General features: G+C 41.8%; 1 protein-coding gene across 2 annotated transcripts in view; it reads left to right on the plus strand.

Annotated features, from left to right (window-relative positions):
• Positions 1 to 18,350, plus strand: part of VSIG1 (V-set and immunoglobulin domain containing 1) — a 30,864-nt gene extending 12,514 nt beyond the window's left edge. Inside the window, exons 3-8 of one of the 2 annotated variants that reach the window (XM_008540586.2) lie at positions 1,087 to 1,194; positions 6,757 to 6,955; positions 12,313 to 12,468; positions 12,865 to 12,984; positions 15,937 to 16,090; positions 16,927 to 18,350. In XM_008540586.2, the coding sequence (XP_008538808.2) occupies positions 1,087 to 1,194; positions 6,757 to 6,955; positions 12,313 to 12,468; positions 12,865 to 12,984; positions 15,937 to 16,090; positions 16,927 to 17,248 (1,059 nt within the window). In that variant the 3' untranslated portion in view covers positions 17,249 to 18,350. The remainder of the gene's footprint in view (positions 1 to 1,086; positions 1,195 to 6,756; positions 6,956 to 12,312; positions 12,469 to 12,864; positions 12,985 to 15,936; positions 16,091 to 16,926) is intronic. The other variant, XM_008540585.2, reaches the window with a different exon arrangement.
• The last annotated feature ends 4,327 nt before the right edge of the window (positions 18,351 to 22,677 follow it).

A 22,677-nucleotide genomic window follows, 5' to 3' on the forward strand; every position in this document is an offset into this window, starting at 1 on the left:
TCCAAGTGCATGAGACCTGTGCTATGCCTATGCCTTAAGTGCATGGAAGACAGGGAGGAGTAGGGCCAGCTCTTGGCTTGGAGACAGTGAAAACCACCTCCCCAAAGGCAGGCTTTCTCTTCCTCCTCTTCTATCTTGTTTCAGCTTGCCCCAGCAAGATGCCCATTATAACCATCCTTAGGTCTCTACTTCTAGAGAACTGGAGTCCCTCCCCTTTCTCTCATACCCTGTAGCCATGTGCTTCTCTCTGCTATTCCAGATGAGTAGTTTTGGAGCCCCAGTGGAAACTTCCTGATGGATGTCCATTCTACTCCTTGCTCTACCACTTACTTGCTGGCTAGATGACCTTAGACAAGTCACTTGAACTTTCAGAGCTTCAGCTTTCCTATCTGTAAAATGGGGCTACCTACCTACCTCATAGGTTTCCTGTGAACATTAAATGAGATGATGCTTGTGAAGCACCAGGAAGCCTTCCACATGGTAACCATTCAATGAACGTGAATTATTATTATTAGCATCACTACTCATAAAATGGTGATTTTACAAAATCCCTATCCCATCCATACCCCTGGGTCATGGGCACTAGGGAACCCAGTCTAACAAGATATACTTAGTACAGCTGAATAGCTGGGACAGAGCTCTTTGGGGAAGCCTGGCCCAGGATTGGATTCCAGTTCCACTGTCTATCAGGTCCCTGTGGCTAAAGGGCAGGGTTAGGCCCCTTATCTGCCTGCTCGTTATCCCTCCACAGAAAGCCTGCTCAACAAAGAGGTTGCAGACATCCTCAGTTGAGATGGTATTTTTCAAAATGGGATTTTGCCTCTATTTCAAATTCATTTCCTCTTTGAGCACTTCCATGCATTCAGAATTCTGCAGAGTGTGCTGTACGTTAATCTAGGCATGACTGGTGGGACATTTGGGGGACGATAAAAAGATACTATTGTGCTATTAGACAATTCTATGATTTACGGGCGTAAGATGTTGCCAGACTGACCACTGAGTGATTCAGTTCAACTCCTGGGTTGATGTGGCAGTATACCATGTAGCATTCAGCTCTCAGATCCACCCATTTCTGCTCAAACACAGCACAGCCCGTGCCTCAGTACTGAGGGTATGGAGGAAAAGGCAGTCAGTCAGTGTCTAAAAATGGCGCATGCAAGAGACGCTCGGGGAAGATGTAGCTGGACCTCTCAGGTAAGAACACCTATTGGTGTACTGCTGGCCCTCTTCATTGTTTGGAGTCTCTAGGGAAGTGGCATCAGCTTTTAGGAGTGAGAGGGGAGGGTCTGAGTTTGTAACAATCCAAGTGAGCACAAACTTCTGGCAAAACTGGGACAGTCTTGAGTTTCCCTTCTCATGCCCATGTCTGGAATTCCTTTCAGCCTCCTCCAAAGGGCTCAGGACCCTATTGCTGCCTTAAGCAGGGCAGTGGCCAACTCTTGTCATAGGCTCATCTTCTCCTCCCTCAAATTCATTGTGTTAAAGGAATAGTTGGTTCCAAGGCTTAATGTTTCTTAGTAGCTAGAGGAGGACGTTATCTCTTACTGACTATCATCTCCAAGAAGTTCCTTTGATGAATGGGGACTGCAGAAGTATCCCACAAGTCTTCCCACCAGGACATCCAGAATATTCATTAACGTGGTCCTCATCTTAGAGAAGCCCTCCTCTCAGAAGACAGGGACAGCTTCAGATGGTCAGTCTCTCAGCTGGAACTCTCAGCTGAAGACTCTAAGCCCTGGGACAGGCAGGCTATCATAGAAGTTTTGGGTGGTCTGGTGCCCTCTGATCACACCAGTGGCCTCCTCTTCCACCCAGCCAGTCACTGGTAAACCTACAGAGACCTCACCTCTCCGTGAACAGAGGCATTGACCCTACTTAGCGTCGGTCTCTCAAACAATACTTACTCTTCTAGAGTATCCATAGTGGAAGAAACCCTTTGCCATCCTCATCCCCCCAGCACACATATAATGTGGACAACTTCTTTTCAGAACCTGTATCTTCATATACTCTGGCTGTTCAGATTCTCCCAACCTGGCCTTTCCTCTGCAGGTGGCATTACATCAAACGCTTTTCAAATGTTGGTGGGGTGGGGTCCTTTTACCTCCTCAGGGGCATTTGAAAATGAGGGGGTTGTTGGTCTAATTCTTATAAAGTGAAGCCACTACTGGCTTTTAGTGGGTGGTGGCTAGAGATGCTAAATGTCTTGCAATACATAAGACAGACACACACAAGAAAGAATTGCCTGCTCAAAATGCCAGTGTTATCCCCATTGAGAAAAATTCCAAGTTTTTCCCTTCCCACCACTCCCCGCCATCAAAGTTTATCTATTCTGTGTCCCATTTCCTCAGATGTCTATTCTTGCTAAATTTCATAAATTAATCTAATGCTAAGGAGTTAGGGACTGGTGATAGTTTATTTTGTTCTCTTCCAAAGAAAATCATTTAAGCCCAGACCTTCCATGCCTTCACCCCAAAAAAGCAATTCAAATGGTGGGTAGCTCAGGCAAATGATAGGCGGGGAAGGGAGTGGCTGGGGGCAGGAAATTCTTCCTTTTGGTGTTATATTCCTTCCACATGCAATCCGAGCCCCCCTAAATACAGTCCAGAGAAAATTCTGGGCTTGAGATCACTGCCACCCTACACTCCTCCCCTCCCATGGCTAGCTCCTTTATGAGCATTGAAGGAAAGCAAGAGGCTGGAAGAGAAAGAATGGGTGGTTTGCTGTGGGCTTCCATACCATCCACGTTTCTGAAAGAAACCAACAAAAGCAGCTCTGGAGGCTAAAGGTATTAACTCCAACTTGGACTCAAACAGAAAGCAGACTGAATTCTCTCAACTCTTGTTTATACTCCAGCCTCTAGTTAGAGAGTAGTGTCACAAAGTTGAGGGGAAAAAGTCTTTTTGGACAAATCTGGCTCCCAGCTGCACAGCCTCATGTGAATAGGAACTTGGCACAGTAGGAGGGGGAAAGGTCATTATTGCAGCTGGCAAACGTTGAAGGCTTCACATGGTGAACCCACTCGGCAAGGGAAGCATCATGCCGATGAATAGCAGCAACTGGCAGGAGAAGGGTCGGACTGGAGTAGGGGATGGAATGGCCCCGAAAGGGGAAGGTTGCCTGGGAAGCACCTTCCTCGCCTAAGTCAGGACTCTGAGTACCATTTTAGTGTATTCAGTGGGAATCAGGGGTTCTGGATTCCAGGTGTGACTATAAATTGTGTGACCTTGGGAAAATCACTTCCTCAGTTGGGGCCTCAGTGGCCTTTTCTGTAATAGAAGAGGGTGAATCAGAGGTTGCAAACTGGAGGCCTCTGGGCTGGATTTGGCCAGTGGATGCACATTGGTTGGCCAGTCTAGTATTTTGTTTTGTTTGTTTCCACAGTTTGAAAGCCTTATTTGTATTGGCTCTCCAGTTCACCACAGTCCCCACCATCCTCTTTGATCTTACCACTATCCACCAGCCCCTCCCAGCCATTTCCCATATTTCTAATATCCATCTGGTTCCTGAAGACTCCTTGACCTTAGAAACCACGAGCTAGGTGATCTTTAAGGGGGTCTTATAACTAATGTGCTATTATGACTCCATGTATCAGCCTCTAACATCACCAAGGAACAGGTAGAGAGGACCTTGGGGAGAAGTGGGGCAGTCTGCCATGAACACAGCCACAAAGGGCAAGTGGGAAAAAAATTAACAAACACCACTTAAGGGAGCACTTCGATGGATTTTCTTAAAGTGGACTGCCCCCTCGACCAAAGGATGTGGCCTGTTGAACATCCATGGCTTTTCCTGGACCTCAATTGCTTTGATCTCTAAATTGACAAAGACTTTCTTTGAAAAGTGTGCAAGCCTCACAGGATCATGAGCCAGGCCTTGGCCATTGTTCAGCTTTCATTTTTAAAAGAGTTATACCTTTATGGAAAATGGAACCAAGTTGCAGTCCTTCCTGTGTGATTAGATAAGTGGTTTCAGGAAAATATTTCTTGTTTTTCTTTACAAAGACAGTGTGACAGCATGGACTTCCCCTAGAAGAAAGCCCCTCCATCTATGTGTCTGACCACTGCCTAGCCCTGGGGACTTTCCTTCTCACACAGCACCCTGAGGCCAAGGCCTTTCCCTTCTAGGTCTCCATTGCTATCCCTCTGTACCCCCATTCCTATCGTTGACTCCTTTAGTATCATTTGTGAGAGGGCAAAATATATTAGGCTACGGTGTGAAGAACTAGGGTAGAAGAGTTGGTGAAGGTCCTTTTCATAGGGAAGTTACAAGTCCAGGGCCTCATTTCTTATTTACTCATTTCACCTTGATTCAGGCCCAACTGGGAGAATTTTAGAGTGGCTTCTTTTCATGTCCTAGTCCTGGCCTAAAACACACTCTCTTGGCCCCCTGCCTTCTGCAGAAACAAAGTCCTTTCATCTAGGCCCTCTGGGACTTACTGTGGGCCATAGGCAGGATTGATGTTGTATCTCATTGTGATGTCACCGAGCCTCAGCATAAAACATGCTGACATACCCCTAGTCTTCCTGAGAGCAGGGGAAGCAGCCAGATGTCCAAGTTGTAAAGGGCTTCTTTGATGGACTGCAGGCTGTCTTGCAGGTAAGAGTCCACAGGACCTCAGATTGCTGATTAGAAAGTAAATAAGCTCAACGTGGCTAGTGAAATGGAAAGCTGGATATCTTGGGTATCAACTCAAATGGAGGTAATAGACCTTTGGAGAGTTGGACCTCCTCCTGGCCCACTTGAATACCTGAAGTTAACACTGATTTTCCAGTTTGTAAGTCAAATAAGACCACTCTGCGGCAAAAGTTTGTGATTTCAGTAGGTGTGAATGGATAAATCGAATTATATATGGCTCATTTAGGGCAGGAAAGAAAGTTAGTTGATGTTAGAGAAGTGGAGGAGAGAGAGAAGTTGTTTTCTCCTTAAATATGCTCTTTTCTTTCAATTTTCCCTCAGAATCTACCTTTCTGCCTTAGTTTAAAAATATATTGGCTTTCTATTTGAAGGAGAATACATTTGCATGTATCTAGCCAATATCTTTTGGTTTGCTGATTGCTTTCCCTCTCTAATTAGCCTAATAAGGTAAAGAGCACTGGGCAAGGAATTAGAAGAACTGCATTCTACACCTGTCCTGACTGTTAACTTTGTATGCGTCTTTCTTACTGCCCTGGGCTTCAATTTCTTCTGTAAAGTGAGGAGAGTGAATTAAATGAACCATAAGGCTCTTCCAGTAGATTTTATGAAGATATTAATTAGTCCCACTGGACTAGAGCAATACGCTTATTGAATAATAAACAACAATCACTTGAATTACACACATTTGTATAAAAGTAACAAAGTGTGTACATAGACTGTGTGTAATAAGGAACCTCAGGAGTCACCTAGTCCAGTGATTCCCAAGCTTCAGTCATTCCCGTCTTATCTTTATGATTTTTGTCATATTTGTGTATCACCAGCAGTATTAATTACTTAATGTTGTTTTCTATATTGACTTGGTTTCTTAAAATCTTAAAAATATCTCCCTTAGTCTCATCCTAAGCAGTAATATCCATGAAGTCACAGATTTCATGTGCTAGATATGTCTCTAATACACATTAAAATTTTTTGAGTTTTTATTTATGTACCACCTAAAATCAACTTAACGGGCCTATACTCAGGGAATACATATTATACTTTGGAGAACATTGCTCTGGTTCCTCGTTCAGATGCGGAAACTAAAGGTTGGAGAGATTACATAACTTTGCTTCCTATCGCAAAGCAAGTTGCCATGGAGACATGACCAGAGGCCACCTCCCCTATGTCAAAGTCAGAGGCTGCGCTGTGGCTAAAACCCAGGTCATCTGACTCGTAGACCGGGCCTCTTTCCACCACACCGTGCTGCTCCCACAGTTTTCATTATGATCTAAATATCCATGTTCTTTAACAGAGATGGGATTAGAATCCAGAGCTTCCTTAAGTCTAGTTAATTATAATAACAATAAATTAATCCTTGTGGTTTTGGATGAGTCATTTAATCTCTCTCAGTTTGAGTGCCTTTATTTGTCTAAAGGAAAGAGTAATTCCAGTTCTGCCTCCTGCCACGTAGGGAGAAGGGTAGTAGCTGCCATTGGCTAAGCGCTTCCTATGTCCTTTGCTAGATTACTTTGTTTCAGCCTCACGTTACCACTATGAGAGGATGAGACCAGACGATTTCTCATGGGCTTTCCTGCTCTGAAGTGTTATCTTCTAACAAACAGGATGAACCCGAGTTTGCTTATCCAAAGGCGTACATGTGTACAAAAAGAGCATGAATATTCTGACTTTTAGGGAAATCAGATATTCCATATAGTCCCACTGGGTAAAGTAAATGCAAATCCAAAAAAGATTAGAAAGTGGAAAAAAATTACAGTTTTGGTTTTCCAATCAGGCACGTGTGTCCTATGCAATGAATTTCCTCCAGATAGATTCGTCAGGTGAGCATCTTGATCTCTAGTCTAAGCTTAGAAGTTGAATCCTGTCAGCTCCAGCTATCTACCATCTGTAAAATAGGCATACCTCTCTGCCTGATGACGTCACAGAGCTGCTTTGAGCACAACTGAGGTAATGGCTGTGCACAGCTGTAAGAAAGCAAAGTGCCCCACTGAGTTGAAAAAACTTTCCCACGGGGAAAAATGCTGCTGTTGATCAAAGAAGGTACCACCGGATAAAGGGAGGTTCCAGGTAGCTTATCCTCGCCCTGAACACTCTCCAGTTCTCATTTCTGTCATTTTTCTGTCCTAGATTTACTATTCTGAAGGTGGACAAGCTGCAGCCATTGGGCAATTTAAAGGTCGAATTGTAGGGTCCAACGAACCAGGCAACGCATCTATCACTATTTCGCATATGCAACCAGCAGATAGTGGCATCTACATCTGTGATGTTAACAACCCCCCTGACTTTGTCGGCACAAATCAAGGCATCCTCAACGTCAGCGTGTTAGGTATGGACAATTTTTTCTACCTTTTCTCTTCTTGGAGCAACTCAGGACATTGAATGAGCCAGGGCAGTGAGTTATGGGTACAATTAAGTCTCAGGGGTAAATATTCTCCCTGCTCCTTTTATTACCAGGGAAATAGGGAGACACCACCAACCCAATCCATATAATAACACTGAGAAATCACTCATAAAACATGTTGAAACAATTGCCAAACGAAAAGGGCTGCCAAAATGACAGATAGCAGTAGATGACCCAACCTCCAGGGATCCTTGTTTCTGAAGGATGGAATGAGAACAGATGGGACAATGCACGGTCCCACTAAATGATCACTCGCAATTCTTTCAGAGGGAACCTCCAATTAGAGCCAGTCCTACCTGGGAGAGACAACTGTCAGCTTATTACCTCTCCTAAGCCAGTCACAATTCCCACCATTAAATCATTCTTTTGAATAAAGGCAGAAGAGTCCCTTTTAAAAATGTTAATGCTATTTGGAGAAAGGACCACATGTTAAGCAAGCATTGAGAATTAATTTTTTTATATAGAAATATTCATTATGTGACATCAGGCAAGTCATATCGGCTCTTCAGATGAATTTGGAGTAGTGCATTTATGCAGTATTTATTGAGTGTCTACTTTGTGCCAGGAGGCATGAGGTTCACACTGATGGAGGCACGGTTTCTGCTCTTGGGGAGTTCACAATTTTGGCAATTTCTAGGGCTCCTTCCAATCTCTGTCTGAGAGGACAATGCGAGTTTCACTCCTCTCTAGAGGGTCAGCAGGTCCTGTCTGCATACCTTCAGAAGCACTGAAGAAAGGGATGAAAGGGCTGTCAACCCACACCAACTAACCAGTTGATCTAAGGGCTCTCTTCTTTTTTTTAAAAATTATTTCATCGAGGTCACATTGGTTTCTAACGTTGTGTAAATTTCAGGCGTATATCATTATATTTCAGCTTCTGTATAAACTGCATCGTGTTCACCACTAAAAGTCTAGTTTCCCTCCATCCCCATACATATGTGCCCCTTTACCCCTTTCGCCCTCCCTTCAGAGAATGAAAGTAGACCATTGTCTTACATCATACACAAAAATTAACTCAAAATGGATTAAAGACTTGAATGTAAGACCTGAAACCATGAAATTCCTAGAAGAAAACGTAGGCAGTACGCTCTTTGACATTGGTCTTAGCAGTATCTTTTTGAATACCATGTCTCCCACTTCTAAGCAACCTCAAATGGAGCTGGTCTAGTCACTGCTCCTTTTAGAGCTGTGTACATTCATCACAGGAAAGGAGGAACTAGATCAAACCAGTGACTTGATAATTGAGTAGCATGGAAAAGTAGCAATTGGTAACAAGGTACATACCAAGGAGAACTGTCCAGAGTTGTCTGAGCTTGCCATCCGGGTGATGCCAAAAATGACCCAGCTATTTACTGTGAGGTTTGTACTGCATTTACCCACCTAGAAAAGAGAGAAGGCAACCAACAGCTGATTTTTAAGAGCAGGGTAGCTCAATCATATTTTTATTTTGCTGAGCCATGTTCTAGGCATTGGAGTACAGGGAAAGACAAGAGAAGTCTACATAAGCCCCTTCCTGGGAGAGCTGATGTTCCAGTTTGGAAGACTCATCATATACATGAGAACTAAATGGTGTGGTATAGATGCTAACACATCAGGCTGGGAGTCAGAAGACCTAGGTTCTAGCTCTTATTCTGCTACTCAGTGGCCTCAGCCCTGTCAGTCCACCTTTTTCTGGCCATTTTGAGATGGGGTTGTAATTCCTGCCCTGTCTTTACAGGTTTCTTATGAGGATCAAATGATATACTGGAGATTCAATGTTCAAAGAATTTGAGGGATTAGTCCTCTAACGGTTTTCTGATGCTCTCTGGCTCCGGGTTGTCCTAACTAGAAACAACCTAAAGAAGCCAAGCCTGTTTATCTCCAAGCTTGGAAATAGCCCTGAGATAAAGTTAGATAAGAAGGTTAATATTCTGAAGTTTAAAGTTCAGAGAATCCCTAATCAACTTCCATAAGAAGTTGAGGGTTATTTCTTCTCTGAATGGTTCTTACTTATGAGTCTTTGGGTCAGTTTTTTTCTGCAATTACTGTGTCATGACTTTGCCTTAAGCATCCAGGATCCAGACAAGGTAAGTCTTTGGATTTCCTTGTTTGTTTTGGAACTCTCAAAAATTCTATTTTTATTAATTGGGCTAAGAACAAAGGCGTTCTACAAATTTACGCTTTCTGGAAATTTTGAGACTGATAATTTTCTCTAAAACTTGCAGAAGCTGTTTGCATTTATCAAATTCCATTACATACGATTGCCTGTTCTGCTTGCCCTGACGGAGGGGTGGGGCATGGTGGGGGAAGGTGGGTAAGGAATGCCAATTGGGGGGACAGGTGTTGATATGTCCTTAAAGATCACTCTTCCTAGCAATGCCTCTTTCAGAGACATTTCATTACCCAGTGATGGACATTGATCCCATGCATTCATTTGTTCCTGCATAAATTCATCGACAAACTCTGAACGTGTTCAGTTACTGTTCTATGCAATGGAGATGGAAAGATGTAAAAGACAGGTTCTCAGCCCTCCAAAAGTTCAGGGTCTAGTTAGGGAGGCAGATATATAGCATAAAAGCTTGCAGTGGAGGTAGGAGAGGACAGCTGGGAGATCACAGGGAAAAGGACTAAAAGTTCTGCAGGGGGAACTGGAGAAGGCTTCCTGGAGAAAGTAACTTTTGCACTGAATGTTGAAGGATGTGCAAGAGTGTGTCAGGCAGAAGAGGGGCTGGTGTGGTAGGGCACGATTTAGGCAAAGGAAACAGCAATGAGCAAAGGCCCAGCTGATTTGGACAACCATTTATTTGAGACTTCCATTAGGTATGACAGCCTTGGAAATGAATCTCTGAAAAATACCCAGTAGAAGTTTGAAAAATTATTTTGTATGCATTTGAAATGAGCATCATCTTCTTTCTGCAATTTGGCACGTAAAAAGAAAATGATGAATTTAGAGAAGGTTTGAGAACACACTGAAGCATTTTCATTTATTTTTTGAGGTGAGCCTCTTCCTCCCACCCCAATTCTGCTGAAAGCAATAAAGCTAAATGGTAGATCAGTGGCTTTGCCAGTGAAACATCCAAGTTCTACTGGGGGCTGTAACTGGATGAAATGTCAATTCAATCCTGATTCAGCACTTTTAGAAAATATATAGGTTTGGGATGTGGCTCAAAGTGATTCACTCAGTGTTTTGTTAAAAAATAAAAGGAGAAAAATGTGTTCAGCAAAAATAAATGCCTATCTGGGTTTGATTTTTGGCTCAAGAAATGAATGCAAGTCATTCCAGGTTTTTGTCTATCACTTAGTGCAACTCCTGGTGTCCGACTTTGTGATGAAACACACCCATTTAATTTTTTGTTAAAAGTGCTCTATTCTGCTGTTAAGCCTATAAAATTACCAATGTTTTTAAAAAGGCAATATCTAAATCTAGTGAGAGTTGCAATGGACTTCCAGTTAAATAGCCTAGTTTAGAGTAGGCAAATCTGACGAGTTGTCGCCATCTGAGGAAATCAATGGTAAGGAAGAGAGAATAAAGAGCTAGATAGAAAAATACTTTTAATTAAAAGACACCTGTTTAAAAGATAGGGGTGATGAAGTATTTAAAAGAGCTACGGCTATATCCATCTGTTTTCTCGCTCATGTGTACAATGGCTTAGAGTACGAGCCTGGAAGGTTAACTTCAGTAGCAAGCTATAAAATGTGGTAGCAGGAATTAGTCCCACCTGTGGCCAACAGCAATTCCCTGTGCAAGGCACTATAGACGTTATTTTATTTATATAAATTCAATGTATTTGGATTAGCTGGAAGGCAGATAATCTCTTGTTCACGTTTTACCGATGAGTCAACTGAAGTTCGTTACTTTAGATGACTTGCCTAAACACATCTAGGGGAAAGTTGCAGAGCCAGTACTGTGTGAATCCAGATTTGTGCTCTTAAATTCTGCCTCCCTCGTGAGAGCTGGAGGGCTGGGCAGTCCAGAGTATTTGAGGTATAACCAGCCTAAGTTAGAGAACCTACGCCTTTGGAGGGTTGTATATCCAAATTAAGATAAGGTGAGTTGGTAAGTATCAAAATCCAGATCATTATCTGTAAGACTAGGGTTAGAATAAGCTGTGAGCAATAAGATGAATGAGGAGATCAGATTCTCAGTTTCCCACAGGACTTCTCCACTGACATGTTTGATAAGCAGCTAAAACTCAGTATGTCCCAAACTGACCTTATCGTCGCCCCATCCTCCTCCTCACTCCTTCCTGCAAACCTGCTCCTGCTCCTGTGTGCTTTATCTCAGGGGATGGCAAAATTATGTACTTAGCTGTCCAAATCAGAAACCTGGGAGTCATCATTGACCGCACCCTCTTCACAAACTACTTATCTATTTGGTCACCAAGTCCTGTCCATTCTACTTCCTGAATACCTCTTGACTCTGTCTCCTTCTCTCTCTTGGTTCAGGCACCCCTGGTGTCAGAGCTATCCATCTCAAACATTTCAGTGACAATTGTCCCTCCCCTACTTAAATGCCTGCTGATGTCCTCCTGCTGTCAGTATTAAATACGTGAAATGCAAAGTCTCCCAGCTACTGCCTTTGCTGCTCTCTAGCCTCATCTCTCACCACTCCCCCACCCCGCTTCAGAATTACTTTTCAATTTCTGATGGCTGGTGCAGTGCTGGGAATACCGAAGGCACTCAAATTAACACTTGTGGAGTGAAAGACGAACAAAGATTTCAGCGTGGTGTAGCACACCCTCTTCAAATTGGTCTTCCCCTACTGATGAGGGAGACAGGCAAATTCCAACCCTCCAATCTTTGTGTCACCCCCAGAAGAATAAATGCCAGAAAATGACCCGTAAAGGAAAAGAAAAATATGGCATGAATAAAACAAATTTTTTAAAAGAATAAATAACAGTTTATCTCAAAGTATTTAAGGGTTCTATTTTCCTTTAAAACTGTGCTTGAAAAGTACAAACTATGTTTCTAGTCATTTAGTGTTTGCTTACATTTGGCTGTTTTTATGAAAAGCATATTTTAAGACAATGCAGAAATTCATGGTTATGACTCTGGGGAGGAGGCAGACAGAAGAGATGCCACTAGAATCTCAATAGCCTGGTGACTGGAAGGTCCTTGCACCTGAAGTGCTCTACTCCCACCTGGTGGTACAATCAGAAAACTGTCAAAATAAGTTTTTAAAGTTTTGTGTTTTTTTTTTAATAAGCACACATTCTACAAAATGAAAGTGAGGAAGTGACTACAGTTCTTACAGACTGCCATTCATTATGCAGGATTTTTTACTCTTTGTCATTGCCTTACAGTCAAACCTTCTAAGCCCTTTTGCAGCATCCAGGGAATACCAGAAACTGGCCATCCTATATCTCTTTCTTGTCTCTCCGTGCTTGGAACACCTTCCCCTGTGTACTACTGGTATAGACTTGAAGGAAGAGACATCGTCCCAGTGAAAGAAAGCTTCAGTAAGTATATCCCTCAGCAGCCCCTGGCAAGACCTGGTGTGGGTCTGACGGTATGTGTGTGTGGCTGGCTGCTCGTCCTTAGAGCTCAATCTTCTATTTTTCTGGGAGGGGGATGAAAAAAGAAGTCTAGCTCCCAACAAGATGATTGTGGTCTGGTCTTCTCCCTGACTTCTACAAATCAAGCCTGTTTTTGGCTCAGAGGTGGTGGGTATGGAGGGAATAGGCATAGTCCCACATGGGCGACGTATGGAACAGTCTCAAGGGGTCTAGTTGGACCCTGGACATCTCAAGAAAGGGAAGCCAATGTAAGGAAGTGGGTGGGCACTGAATGATCTACTACATCAACATGTTTTGTACCAACATAAAAGATTTCAGTCTATTTCTTCGTTTTGACAGACCCAGCCACTGGAATTTTAGTCATTGGAAATCTGACCAATTTTGAACAAGGTTATTACCAGTGCACTGCTATCAACATCCTTGGCAATAGTTCCTGTGAAATTGATCTAACTTCTTCACGTGAGTTGATCATACAACTTAGACAGTTTCTCCTTAAGTCAAGTATCCTGGCCTGCCAGCCAAGTAAATTAATTAGGATTCCTGGTTAATCCTCCTGTCTCTCTGGAGATTTTTCTGCTTTATGTATAGGTTGATATGATGAATGACCATTCTAATATCGAATGCTTACATAATATGTAATGTTTGCCACACACTGCCCTAAATTGTTTACAAAAATTAATTTGTTTAACCTTCACAAAATCTCTAGGAAGTAGGTATTACTATTTAATAAATAAAACAACAGCCTCATTGATAGTACCAGGCTGAATTTTCTTTATGATGCTGTTGGTAAATCCAGCATCTGTATGCAGCAATCTATGTCAAACATGGAGCTCACAAACTTTCCAGTTGTTAACTAATGTGTTAAGATCTGCCTCTAATAATAGTAGTAATAATAACACTCATACATACAGTCACAGTAGCTGATATTTGTGGAGCACAAAAGATGTGCCAGACACTTGGCTGAGTGCTGTGAGCATTATCTTACTCAGTCCTAAAACCACCCTGTCTGTCTAGGAGGCAGAATATATTGTTAGCCTTATTTTACTGAAAAGGAAACTGAAGTTCAGGGAGGTAAGTGACTTGCTCAAGGTCATCCATTTAGTAACTAGCAGAACCAGAATGCCTCTAAATCTCAACCTTCCGGTTCAAAGGTGCTTAGTTACTGAGCATAGACTGGAGGGCCTGGAATTGTCAAATTGGGCCAATCAGGGGCAAGATCTCACAAGGGATATCTTGCCACACCTCTCAAGGACCACTTAGTAACATTTAGGATCATGTCATCTATTCATTTTTTTCTAACTTACTTTGAATCTGTGGTTTTATTATATACCATATCCAGGGGGGACCAGTTTCATTGGATCATTGCTCTCCTATGAAGCTGAGCTTTCTTCCTTTTGTTTGTTCTGAATCAAACATTTTCCAACTCCAGGTTGCTCCTTCATTCTCATATTTCTTTCAGCTATTTTCTATTCAAAGGAAAGAAACCCCATCTTTTTGGTCTGTCCTTTTCTGTGGTCCCATTCTACCCCAAGTCCTTTGATCATTTCTGTCCTTTTTCTCTAAATCTTCCCCAATCCCTTTTTGCTTTTCTGGAAGTACTGTCATGCTGCAGATGTAGAGACTCCTAGAATTTGCACTTGAGCCTCACTTCCTTTGAATTCTCTTTCCAATGCTTTTGGCATTTAGCTTCCTCCGTCCTCTCTGCCTCCCTCCTTCCCTTCCTCAAACATTCATTGAATATCCACCATATGCCAGGGACTGTCGGAGGTGATGGAGATATAGAGATTAATAAGATATATGTCTTACACTTAAGGAGCTCACAGTTTAGCTAGAGGGACAAACAGTAAAATGTGTTAAATGCTCTAATAGAGGTCTGCACAGGGTCTACAGGACACCAACAAAGAAATAATTGATGATGCTTATAGAACCAAGGCCAGCTTTACCAATGAAGTGCTATTTGAGCTGGATCTTGAAGGAACTTGCCAAGCCTGTTTCTTTATCTGTAAAATAGGGATGAAGGTGAAAGGAAGTTGAAGGATGACAGCAGAACAGCGGGCTTAGGAGGGCAACCAGCTCGTGCTGAGGGAGGAGGATGGAGGACTCCAGAGGGATGTCTCCAGGGGAAAAAAAAGCCCATAAGAAACCAATAGTTTATTTGACGTGTTTAAATCTACTGAAGCAAGTTTAACAGTTTTGCTGGACATTTGCGGGATTAGTGATAATATATCCAAAAAAAAAAAAATCCCCAAATGAGGCAATTATTAGCCTCGGGGAATATTTTTAAATGCTGTCCAAGAAAGAATCATAATATATACTACGTTCTGCAGCTGTGAATAATATTTAGATCGTCATAATACTGCAAACTTTGATTTAACTATGACTTGCATTCTAACTTTATTAGGAGAATGTGGCGGGGTGTGAGGGGGTGGTGTAAGAGTTAAATCTTCAACTTCCAGAGTAGGAAGTCAATGGAAAATGACGAAAATTGGAAAAGGCAGGACATATTAGAACAAGTATAATAGAAACATGGGGGCAAATACCAGAGGATTAAAAAACAAGAGTTAAGAGTGGTTGCCTCTAGTGAACGGGACTCAGAGATGGGGGAGAGTGGGGAAAGGGACTGCTGTTTTTTTATTAGAAGTCTAGTAAAACTGTTTGACTTTCTAAATTACGCACATGTATTCCTTTAATCATAAAAAGTTCAAATAATAATCAGGCAATCCAAGTACTCTCAAAATATAAGATATCCATCCTTATGTGAGGGGAAGTGGGTGGGGATGGGCCCACCTGGACCCCAGACATGATCTCTCAGGGACAATATCTCAGTGCTTGAAGGTCTGGTCTCAGCTGGATCATCTCGCACTCATTAAGTTTCTCCATAGACTGATCTAACAAACCAGATGCCTGTTTACGGAAGTGGGAGTATCCCTTTCCAGTGGCCAGAATGCATGAGGCTCCTTGGTGAACACGGAGTCTGTGGGAGAGAAGGTTTTTAGGGATCTACTTCACCTATGGTCTGGGAAAGCCTGGCAAAATGTTCCTGCCTAGAACAGAGGTCATTTCTCTGGTGTCCAGATGGCAGTTTAAGGTGTCTCTTTCACTAACCAAGCAAATGTCCACTGAAGACTCACTTCTCTAAACCCCATTTCAAAAGCAACCCCACCTCCCCCAAGTTGGCAAACTTCTTTATGTGTGTAAATGTGAATGGCTAGGCTACATAATTGAGCCAGTCATCTTTCTTCTCCCAATATGAGTCCACTGGCAGAGTTTTAGAGGTTTCCATGCTCCCAACCTATACAAGTCACTTTCCCACTATAAAAATGCTTCAAATATTCCCCACTGCTCACAAATACACATGTATGAGGCAGGCAATATGTTCCACTTTACTAACCAGTTGCTTGTATCCTCCAGATCCAGAAGTTGGAATCATTGTTGGGGCCTTGGTGGGTACCCTTGTAGGTGCTGCCATTATCACCTCTATTGTGTGCTTCGCAAGGAGCAAGGCAAAGGCAAAGGGAAAGGGGAAGGAGAGGAAGAGAAATTCTAAAACCAACCCAGAACTTGAGTAAGACCTTATTTTGTTGTCTTCACTTGAATACAGCCATTTCTCAGGCATAGCTCTTTCAGTCAGCTCTTCCTAAGCACTCCTTTCTAGCATCAGATATCAGAGGTATCTTTCTGCTCACTCTCACTGCTTTCATAAAATGACGATGGTTACCATTAACTGAGCGCTGTGTGCCAGACTGTTCTAAGCACTATATGTATATCAACTCATTTAACTGCCACGACGACCCTTTTAGGTCTAAGAAAATGTTTTAATATATCATAATAATATACTTGTCTTTCTACCAACAGTCATAAAATAGATTTTTTAATATTTTTTATGGAACGAGGTGCCCAGAGAGGCAAAAGTACCTAGGGCCCACGGAAGTCAGAATGCAGCCCTTCCTGGAGCCCATGCTCTTGAACACTCTATTTCTTCTTGAACGTATATCACACTCATCCATTTGTTCATCCCTCCATTTCTATGCTTCCACAACCATGTATTGGGTACTAATCAGGTGCCAAGTATTGTGTTAGATAGAGTGGGAGTTAGAGATGCGCCAGAGCCATGGATTTGGCCCTCAAAGACCTTATTAGATCTTTAGACCCTTTCATCCTGACATCAGTTTTCTCACCTTTTATACACTGGTTTGTCTCTCTCGAACTCTTATCATATTGTCGAGACCTAACCTTTCTGCACCCAAAATGGAGGCATGCGGTCTGACAGTGAGTCAGAATATCAGAAATCACAGAGGTCCTGAGCAGACTGGGACCTATGATCACTGAAGCTACAGAGTCTATGGCTCTACATGAAATGTCAAACCCTAACTTGTTCTTCCCTGGGCCTTCTTCCTGCAGACCAATGAGAATGATAAACCAAAGCACAGAGTGTGAAACAATGCCAAATGAAGATGCTGTCCAACTAGAAGTGACTCTGCCAGTTTCCACCCATGAGACTGACCCTGATACCATCCTGGGGCTGGATCATGAGCCTATCCCTGAGCCTGAGCCTGTCCCAGAGCCTGTCCCGGAGCCTACCGCAGGACCTGAGCTTGTCCCTGTGCCTGAGATTGAGATCCATCTGGAGCCAGAGCCGGAGCCGGAGCCAGAGACGGAGCTGGAGCCCGGGATTGTAGTTGAACCCTTTTGTGACGAGGAAAAGAGAGGGAATAAGAAGTAGGCTGGTAACATAAGTACAGTAGTCATTACTAAGGAACCCGTTACTGGCATTTGGAATTTAGTTGACCTAACCAGTCTCCCACCACCTCCCTCCGTTCTGACCAACCCTCTTCTAACAAGGTGTTCCTACCAACCATCCAAAATAAACAGGTCAAGATAACTGCTAAATAAATGCAAGAGTTCCTGTATTACCAGTATAGAGTACTTACAATTGTACTAACATGTAAGCATAACTAATGACAAGCTGTGTGATTTCTCACCCAGTTGAAAGTGTTTTACACCACCACCTGTGTCATATTTCAGAAAATTTTATTTCTCTATTTTTAGCTACTCTTTGTTACATTCCACATGCACACTTGATTAGGTGGCATTAATTGTATTCAATATTATTTTCTAGGATTAGTTGTCGGGGCTTCCCTATTCAGTTTCACATTGACCACTAAGAAAAGAATTCACCAGCATTATCTCATAGATTAGAAAGAAGTTCTTTGAAAATTGCAGAGGAGAAAATGTAAAGAGTACATATTAATTGGCACATAGCATTTAAAACTAGGTCTTAAAATTAATGCTTCATTTATCACATTAGATTTCCCAAGGAACCGCCCTGCTATTCAATATCTGAGCATAACAAATTTTTTAAATAATCCATTTTTAAGTGAAAAATAATGTACAGGCAAACAATTCCAAATACAGTTTTCCTTCAGTGAATACAAAATGTTGACATCATAGGTGATGTACAATTTAGCTTTGAATGAGCTATTATGTTATCACTGTGTCCGATGCTATCTACTTTGGAAGGGCCAGATTAGGAAACTGTTCTAAAAAAACACTTAAGATTTATTTGAGATAATCTGAACTAATAATTAAATCTGTTTTACTGTTGGTATATTCCACATTAATAGATATCATTCTTGTATAAATGCTAATTATTAACTAAAATACATTGAAATCACCTCTTCACCTGTTAAAAAGCTTTTGCATTGATCATATTTCACTCACATCCCACCTTGAAAAAATTCACAGGTAGACTTTTTCATTTGTGTAATCAATCAGATTTTAAATCTTATTTTAAGGTTCAATAAATAATACTTAATAAAATCTTATTTTAATGACTCCTACGTAAATCTTTTATAAACAACTTTATTGACATACAATAAATTATATCCAATAAACTGCACCTACTTTAAGTGTACAATTTGATGAGTATTGATAGATGTATATACCTATAAAACCACCAAAACAATCTAAGTGGAGCATTTCCATTACCCCAAAATGTTCCCTTTGCCCCTCTGTGCAATGCCATCATCACCCTGGACCTAGGTAACCACTGATTTGTTTTCCATCACTAGAGATTAGCTTTGCCTTTTCTTGACCTTCATATAAATGGGATCATGCAGTACGTACTTTTTTGTATCTGACTTCCTTCTAAGTTGAATCCTTTTTTTTTTTTTGAGGAAGATTAGCCCTGAGCTAACATCCACTGCCAATCCTCCTCTTTTTGGTGAGGAAGAATGGCCCTGAGGTAACATCTGTGCCCATCTTCCTCTATTTTATATGTGGGACACTGCCACAGCATGGCTTGACAAATGGCGTGCAGGGCTTCACCCGGGATCTGAACTGGTGAACCCTGGGCTGCCCAAGTGGAGCATGTGAACTTAACCTCTGGGCCAGTGGGCTGGCCCTGAGTTGAATCCTTTTTAAATGAAGTAATGAATCTCTAACTTATCAGATCCAGGTTTTCATGTAGAGGATTTTCTTAAACTGTGAAGCCCTTTCTGTAGAGATCATACCCATACTGATTGAGGTGTAGAGTCTCTGTAGGTTTTAGGATAGACTGAAATTCAAATTTATATTACATTTGTCCAGAGCCATGGAAAGAAGAGATAGCAAGCTTTCTCTTATGCATTTTCTTTGATGTGTTCATTTTCAGCCAATGGTGGGGATTTTTGAAGCGTCTATAATTCAATTCAGACTAAATATAATATGATATATGGTGTCTAATGGGTTCAGGAAGAAAAATGATGAAGAATGACCTAATATTTAGAGGTTAAAAAATAAATACCAACAGTGTAAAAATCTCAATTACCAGAATGCCAAAGTAGCTGGAATTTACTTTTCTCTTCCATTTTTATGATAGAAGCAAATCACAAGAAAAGAGACTCAACAACAACACCCCAAAATTTCTGATGATCAGTGCTGAGCAGGAAGGAAGGTCTTCTTGGTGGTCTTAGAGAACTCTGTCCTTCTTAGCACTGTTCTGTTCAAAAGAGTAATAGTTAGATCAGTGGTTTTTAACCTTTTTTGAGGTCATGGATCACCTTGGAATCTGCTGACAACTCTGGACCCCTCACCAAAGAAAAATGCTTATACACACAAGTGTCAGGTACGGTTTTAGATAAATCACAGACCCCCTTGAATCCAAGATTAAGAACCAGTGACTTAGATAAAAACACACAACACAATTAATCTGTGGACGTCTTGCTCCTGGGAGGGAATGGCAACTATGCTGTATGACAGAATCATGACTCAAAATGATCTTGATAGCCTGGAAGTTGACCTGAAATCAGCATAATGAATTTGACAGGAATGGAGGGAAAGGTCTGGATTTACAGGTATAGAGTCCTTGTTGCCCATGCAGAAACTATAGCTGGGCAAGGTGGGGAAGGAGGTGAGGACAATCTGAGGCATCTTTGGATCTCTCCTTTCAGTGCCCTTGCTAGCCTTCTGGTGCCTTATTTTCCTAACACCCAGGATTCTCATGTGCCTACTAGCTCAGTGACCCACTCAGGTCTGCATCCCTCAGGCAGGAGTCATTACAGGCCCTATCTCTGTCCTTGCCACCCTTTCAAAAGGTAGCTGTTCTGTGACCTTTCTTATCCAGCAAACATGATCTTTCATCATCCAGTGATGTCATTCAGGTTAATAATGAGTTAGCTCTCTTAAGAATAGTTACCTTTTAACAGAGGACTCTTGAACAGGGATAACTCCTTAATCCAGAGTCTAAACAGTGGAATTTCAAGTACTGGAACAATCCAGAGGCGAGATATTTCTAGAAAAAGGAGCCTTCTCAGCCACTCTCAAATCAAACTATGTGGGTTACCATCTATTCCACCTACTCATAAGGCCACTCTGGGTCTCTGCAACTTTCCTCCCAGTCTCCTTAATCTTCTATTAGTACATCCATAATGCACCATATAATTATGTTTGCGATAAATCCTGAGACTCTATAAAATATGGAGTCATTACAATTTGGTTCACTAAATCTTACTTGGACAGGAAAATGGGCTTATATGTTAAAGAGCTTTCCAATAAGGGGACAAAACAAAGCTTTTTCCTGCTTCCTCATCAGTGGATCAGAAAATAAGTAATGGAATACGTCATTACCCAAATATTCTGATTAAACTTCAACCAAATTCTTTCAACATAATTCTCACTCAGAGAGGGTACTACCTGATTTATTTTGCCATAGTTAAAATCTAAGAAGGTGGTCCCAACAAATCCCAAACCAGCTTTGGGCTCAACCATTCACTTCTCACCACCCAAAAAGATTTCCAGAAACTTCTCTTGTCTCTGTTTCTGTATTTAGCAACTAGGATATGCTAAAGTCAACAGAACAGCTTTTTGGCTGTATGTTATTTTCCCCAAATTCATCTGTTTATTCAGTCACCCACTAAAAATGTATTGAATGGTTACTATGAACCAGGTACTTTGGCTGTGATACAATGGCGAGCAGAATCAGAGCTAGCTCTTGTCCTCATGGAATACCAGCTTTGCTAATTATGACAGGTTCTTGCATGTTACCAACAGTAGTGTGTCGACTGCAGGGGAGCAAGGCTGAATGTGTACTATACTGGGGAGGGCCTCCAAATTATAGTGATCTGTGAGGAAAAGGGACGAAAACAGTAATTCCTGACCAATAGCTAAGAAACCACATATACTGATTATCTCCTATGTCCCTTAGAGTACCAGGTGACATTTTCCCCCAATATCGTATGCTGAGAAGCTAATATTTGCAGCTCTCACACTGGCTTGTGTTTAACTCACGTTCGATGAACCTTGAGTAAAAAGAGCTAGAAGAGCAAGAAGGGAGCTTTGAGATCAATAGTACTCAAGCTTTTTCAATCTCAGCACACCTGAGGGTCATAACACACATAATGGCTTATTCCTGATGATGATGATGATGGTGGCGGTGGCAGCGGCGGAGTGGAAGTGGGAGATGATGCACAACTACATTCTTGGGGAGGGAAACAGGAACGGGTAAATATAGTTTTAAAAAGCTGGGTCATTCCTATATATCTCACCCAATCCCGAGAATACCTGACTGAAGAGAGGTAAAATAATCTGCCTGAGATTATACAAAGTCAAGACAAGATCCGAAGTTCTCTCATTCCCAGTGTAATGCTCTTTCAACTGCACCAAACTACTAATTTCATTGAAACAAACTCAAGTTTTAGTAATAAAAGGATGTTTTACAAGGTCCACATGCTGGAAAACAGGTCAGAGGGTCTCAAAAGTTTCAAACCAATCAATAAAGACTCAATAATCCTCCCTATCTTTGAAGCTTTGGTTTAAAAACAAAGAATTCAGAGATGATAAGGTTTCAGGAAACCAAGGGGAAAAAAACGCCAAAAAAACCCCCCAAAAACAAAGAAAACCCCCCAAAATAAAAAAACACCCCAATGTAAAGCAAAGCACGTGGATTGGAAGGTGCTACAATTAACGGGTTATTATCCAAATACCAAATTACCTTCCGTTTGGTCCACTGTTTTTGAGTAGAGGCAGAAAGAAAATGGATCAGGATCCAGGAAAGCTAGATTTTGGTGTTGGCTGTTTCTCTAGCTCTGGGTGTTTTCTCCTCCGTAAAACGGAGATGATTTCTGCCTTCCTAAGAGCTGCAGTGGAGAATGGATGCAAAAATTTACAGTGTGGAAGACAACACTGCTGGAGAAACCACACCTCCTGGTAATTCTTTCAGTATCCGCTTTTCGCTTGACTAGGGATTCTTTGGCTTTTGGGAAGTCACAGATCCCTTTAAGAATCTGGTGAAAGCTACAAAACCTGCTTCCTAGAAAAATGCACACACAGATTCCCACGTTCTATTTTAAGCAGTCAGTGGACCCATGAAGCTGGGGCCATAGAGCCCCAAGTAAAGAGCTCCCACACTACACAAAACTTGCCGATGGACTGATCTGAGGGCTTGGTAGTTTAACAGGATACGGAAACAGAAAGCAGCAGGCGCAGCCATGTAATGAATTCATTGTAGTCGGCACAGTTGAGAAAGCGGGAAATCAAAACACTGGGGCCATATAGTAAATTCAGTCAGATTATGAAATAAAATGTAAATTTACCTTCAATCTCATAGAACCTCACTGAAATTGTGGTGGATTCCCTCCAATAGATACTTAAGAATATAAATTTTTCCACTGTTCC

Source organism: Equus przewalskii, chromosome X, assembly GCF_037783145.1.
Source record: "Equus przewalskii isolate Varuska chromosome X, EquPr2, whole genome shotgun sequence".
NCBI classification, from domain to species: Eukaryota; Metazoa; Chordata; class Mammalia; order Perissodactyla; family Equidae; genus Equus; species Equus przewalskii.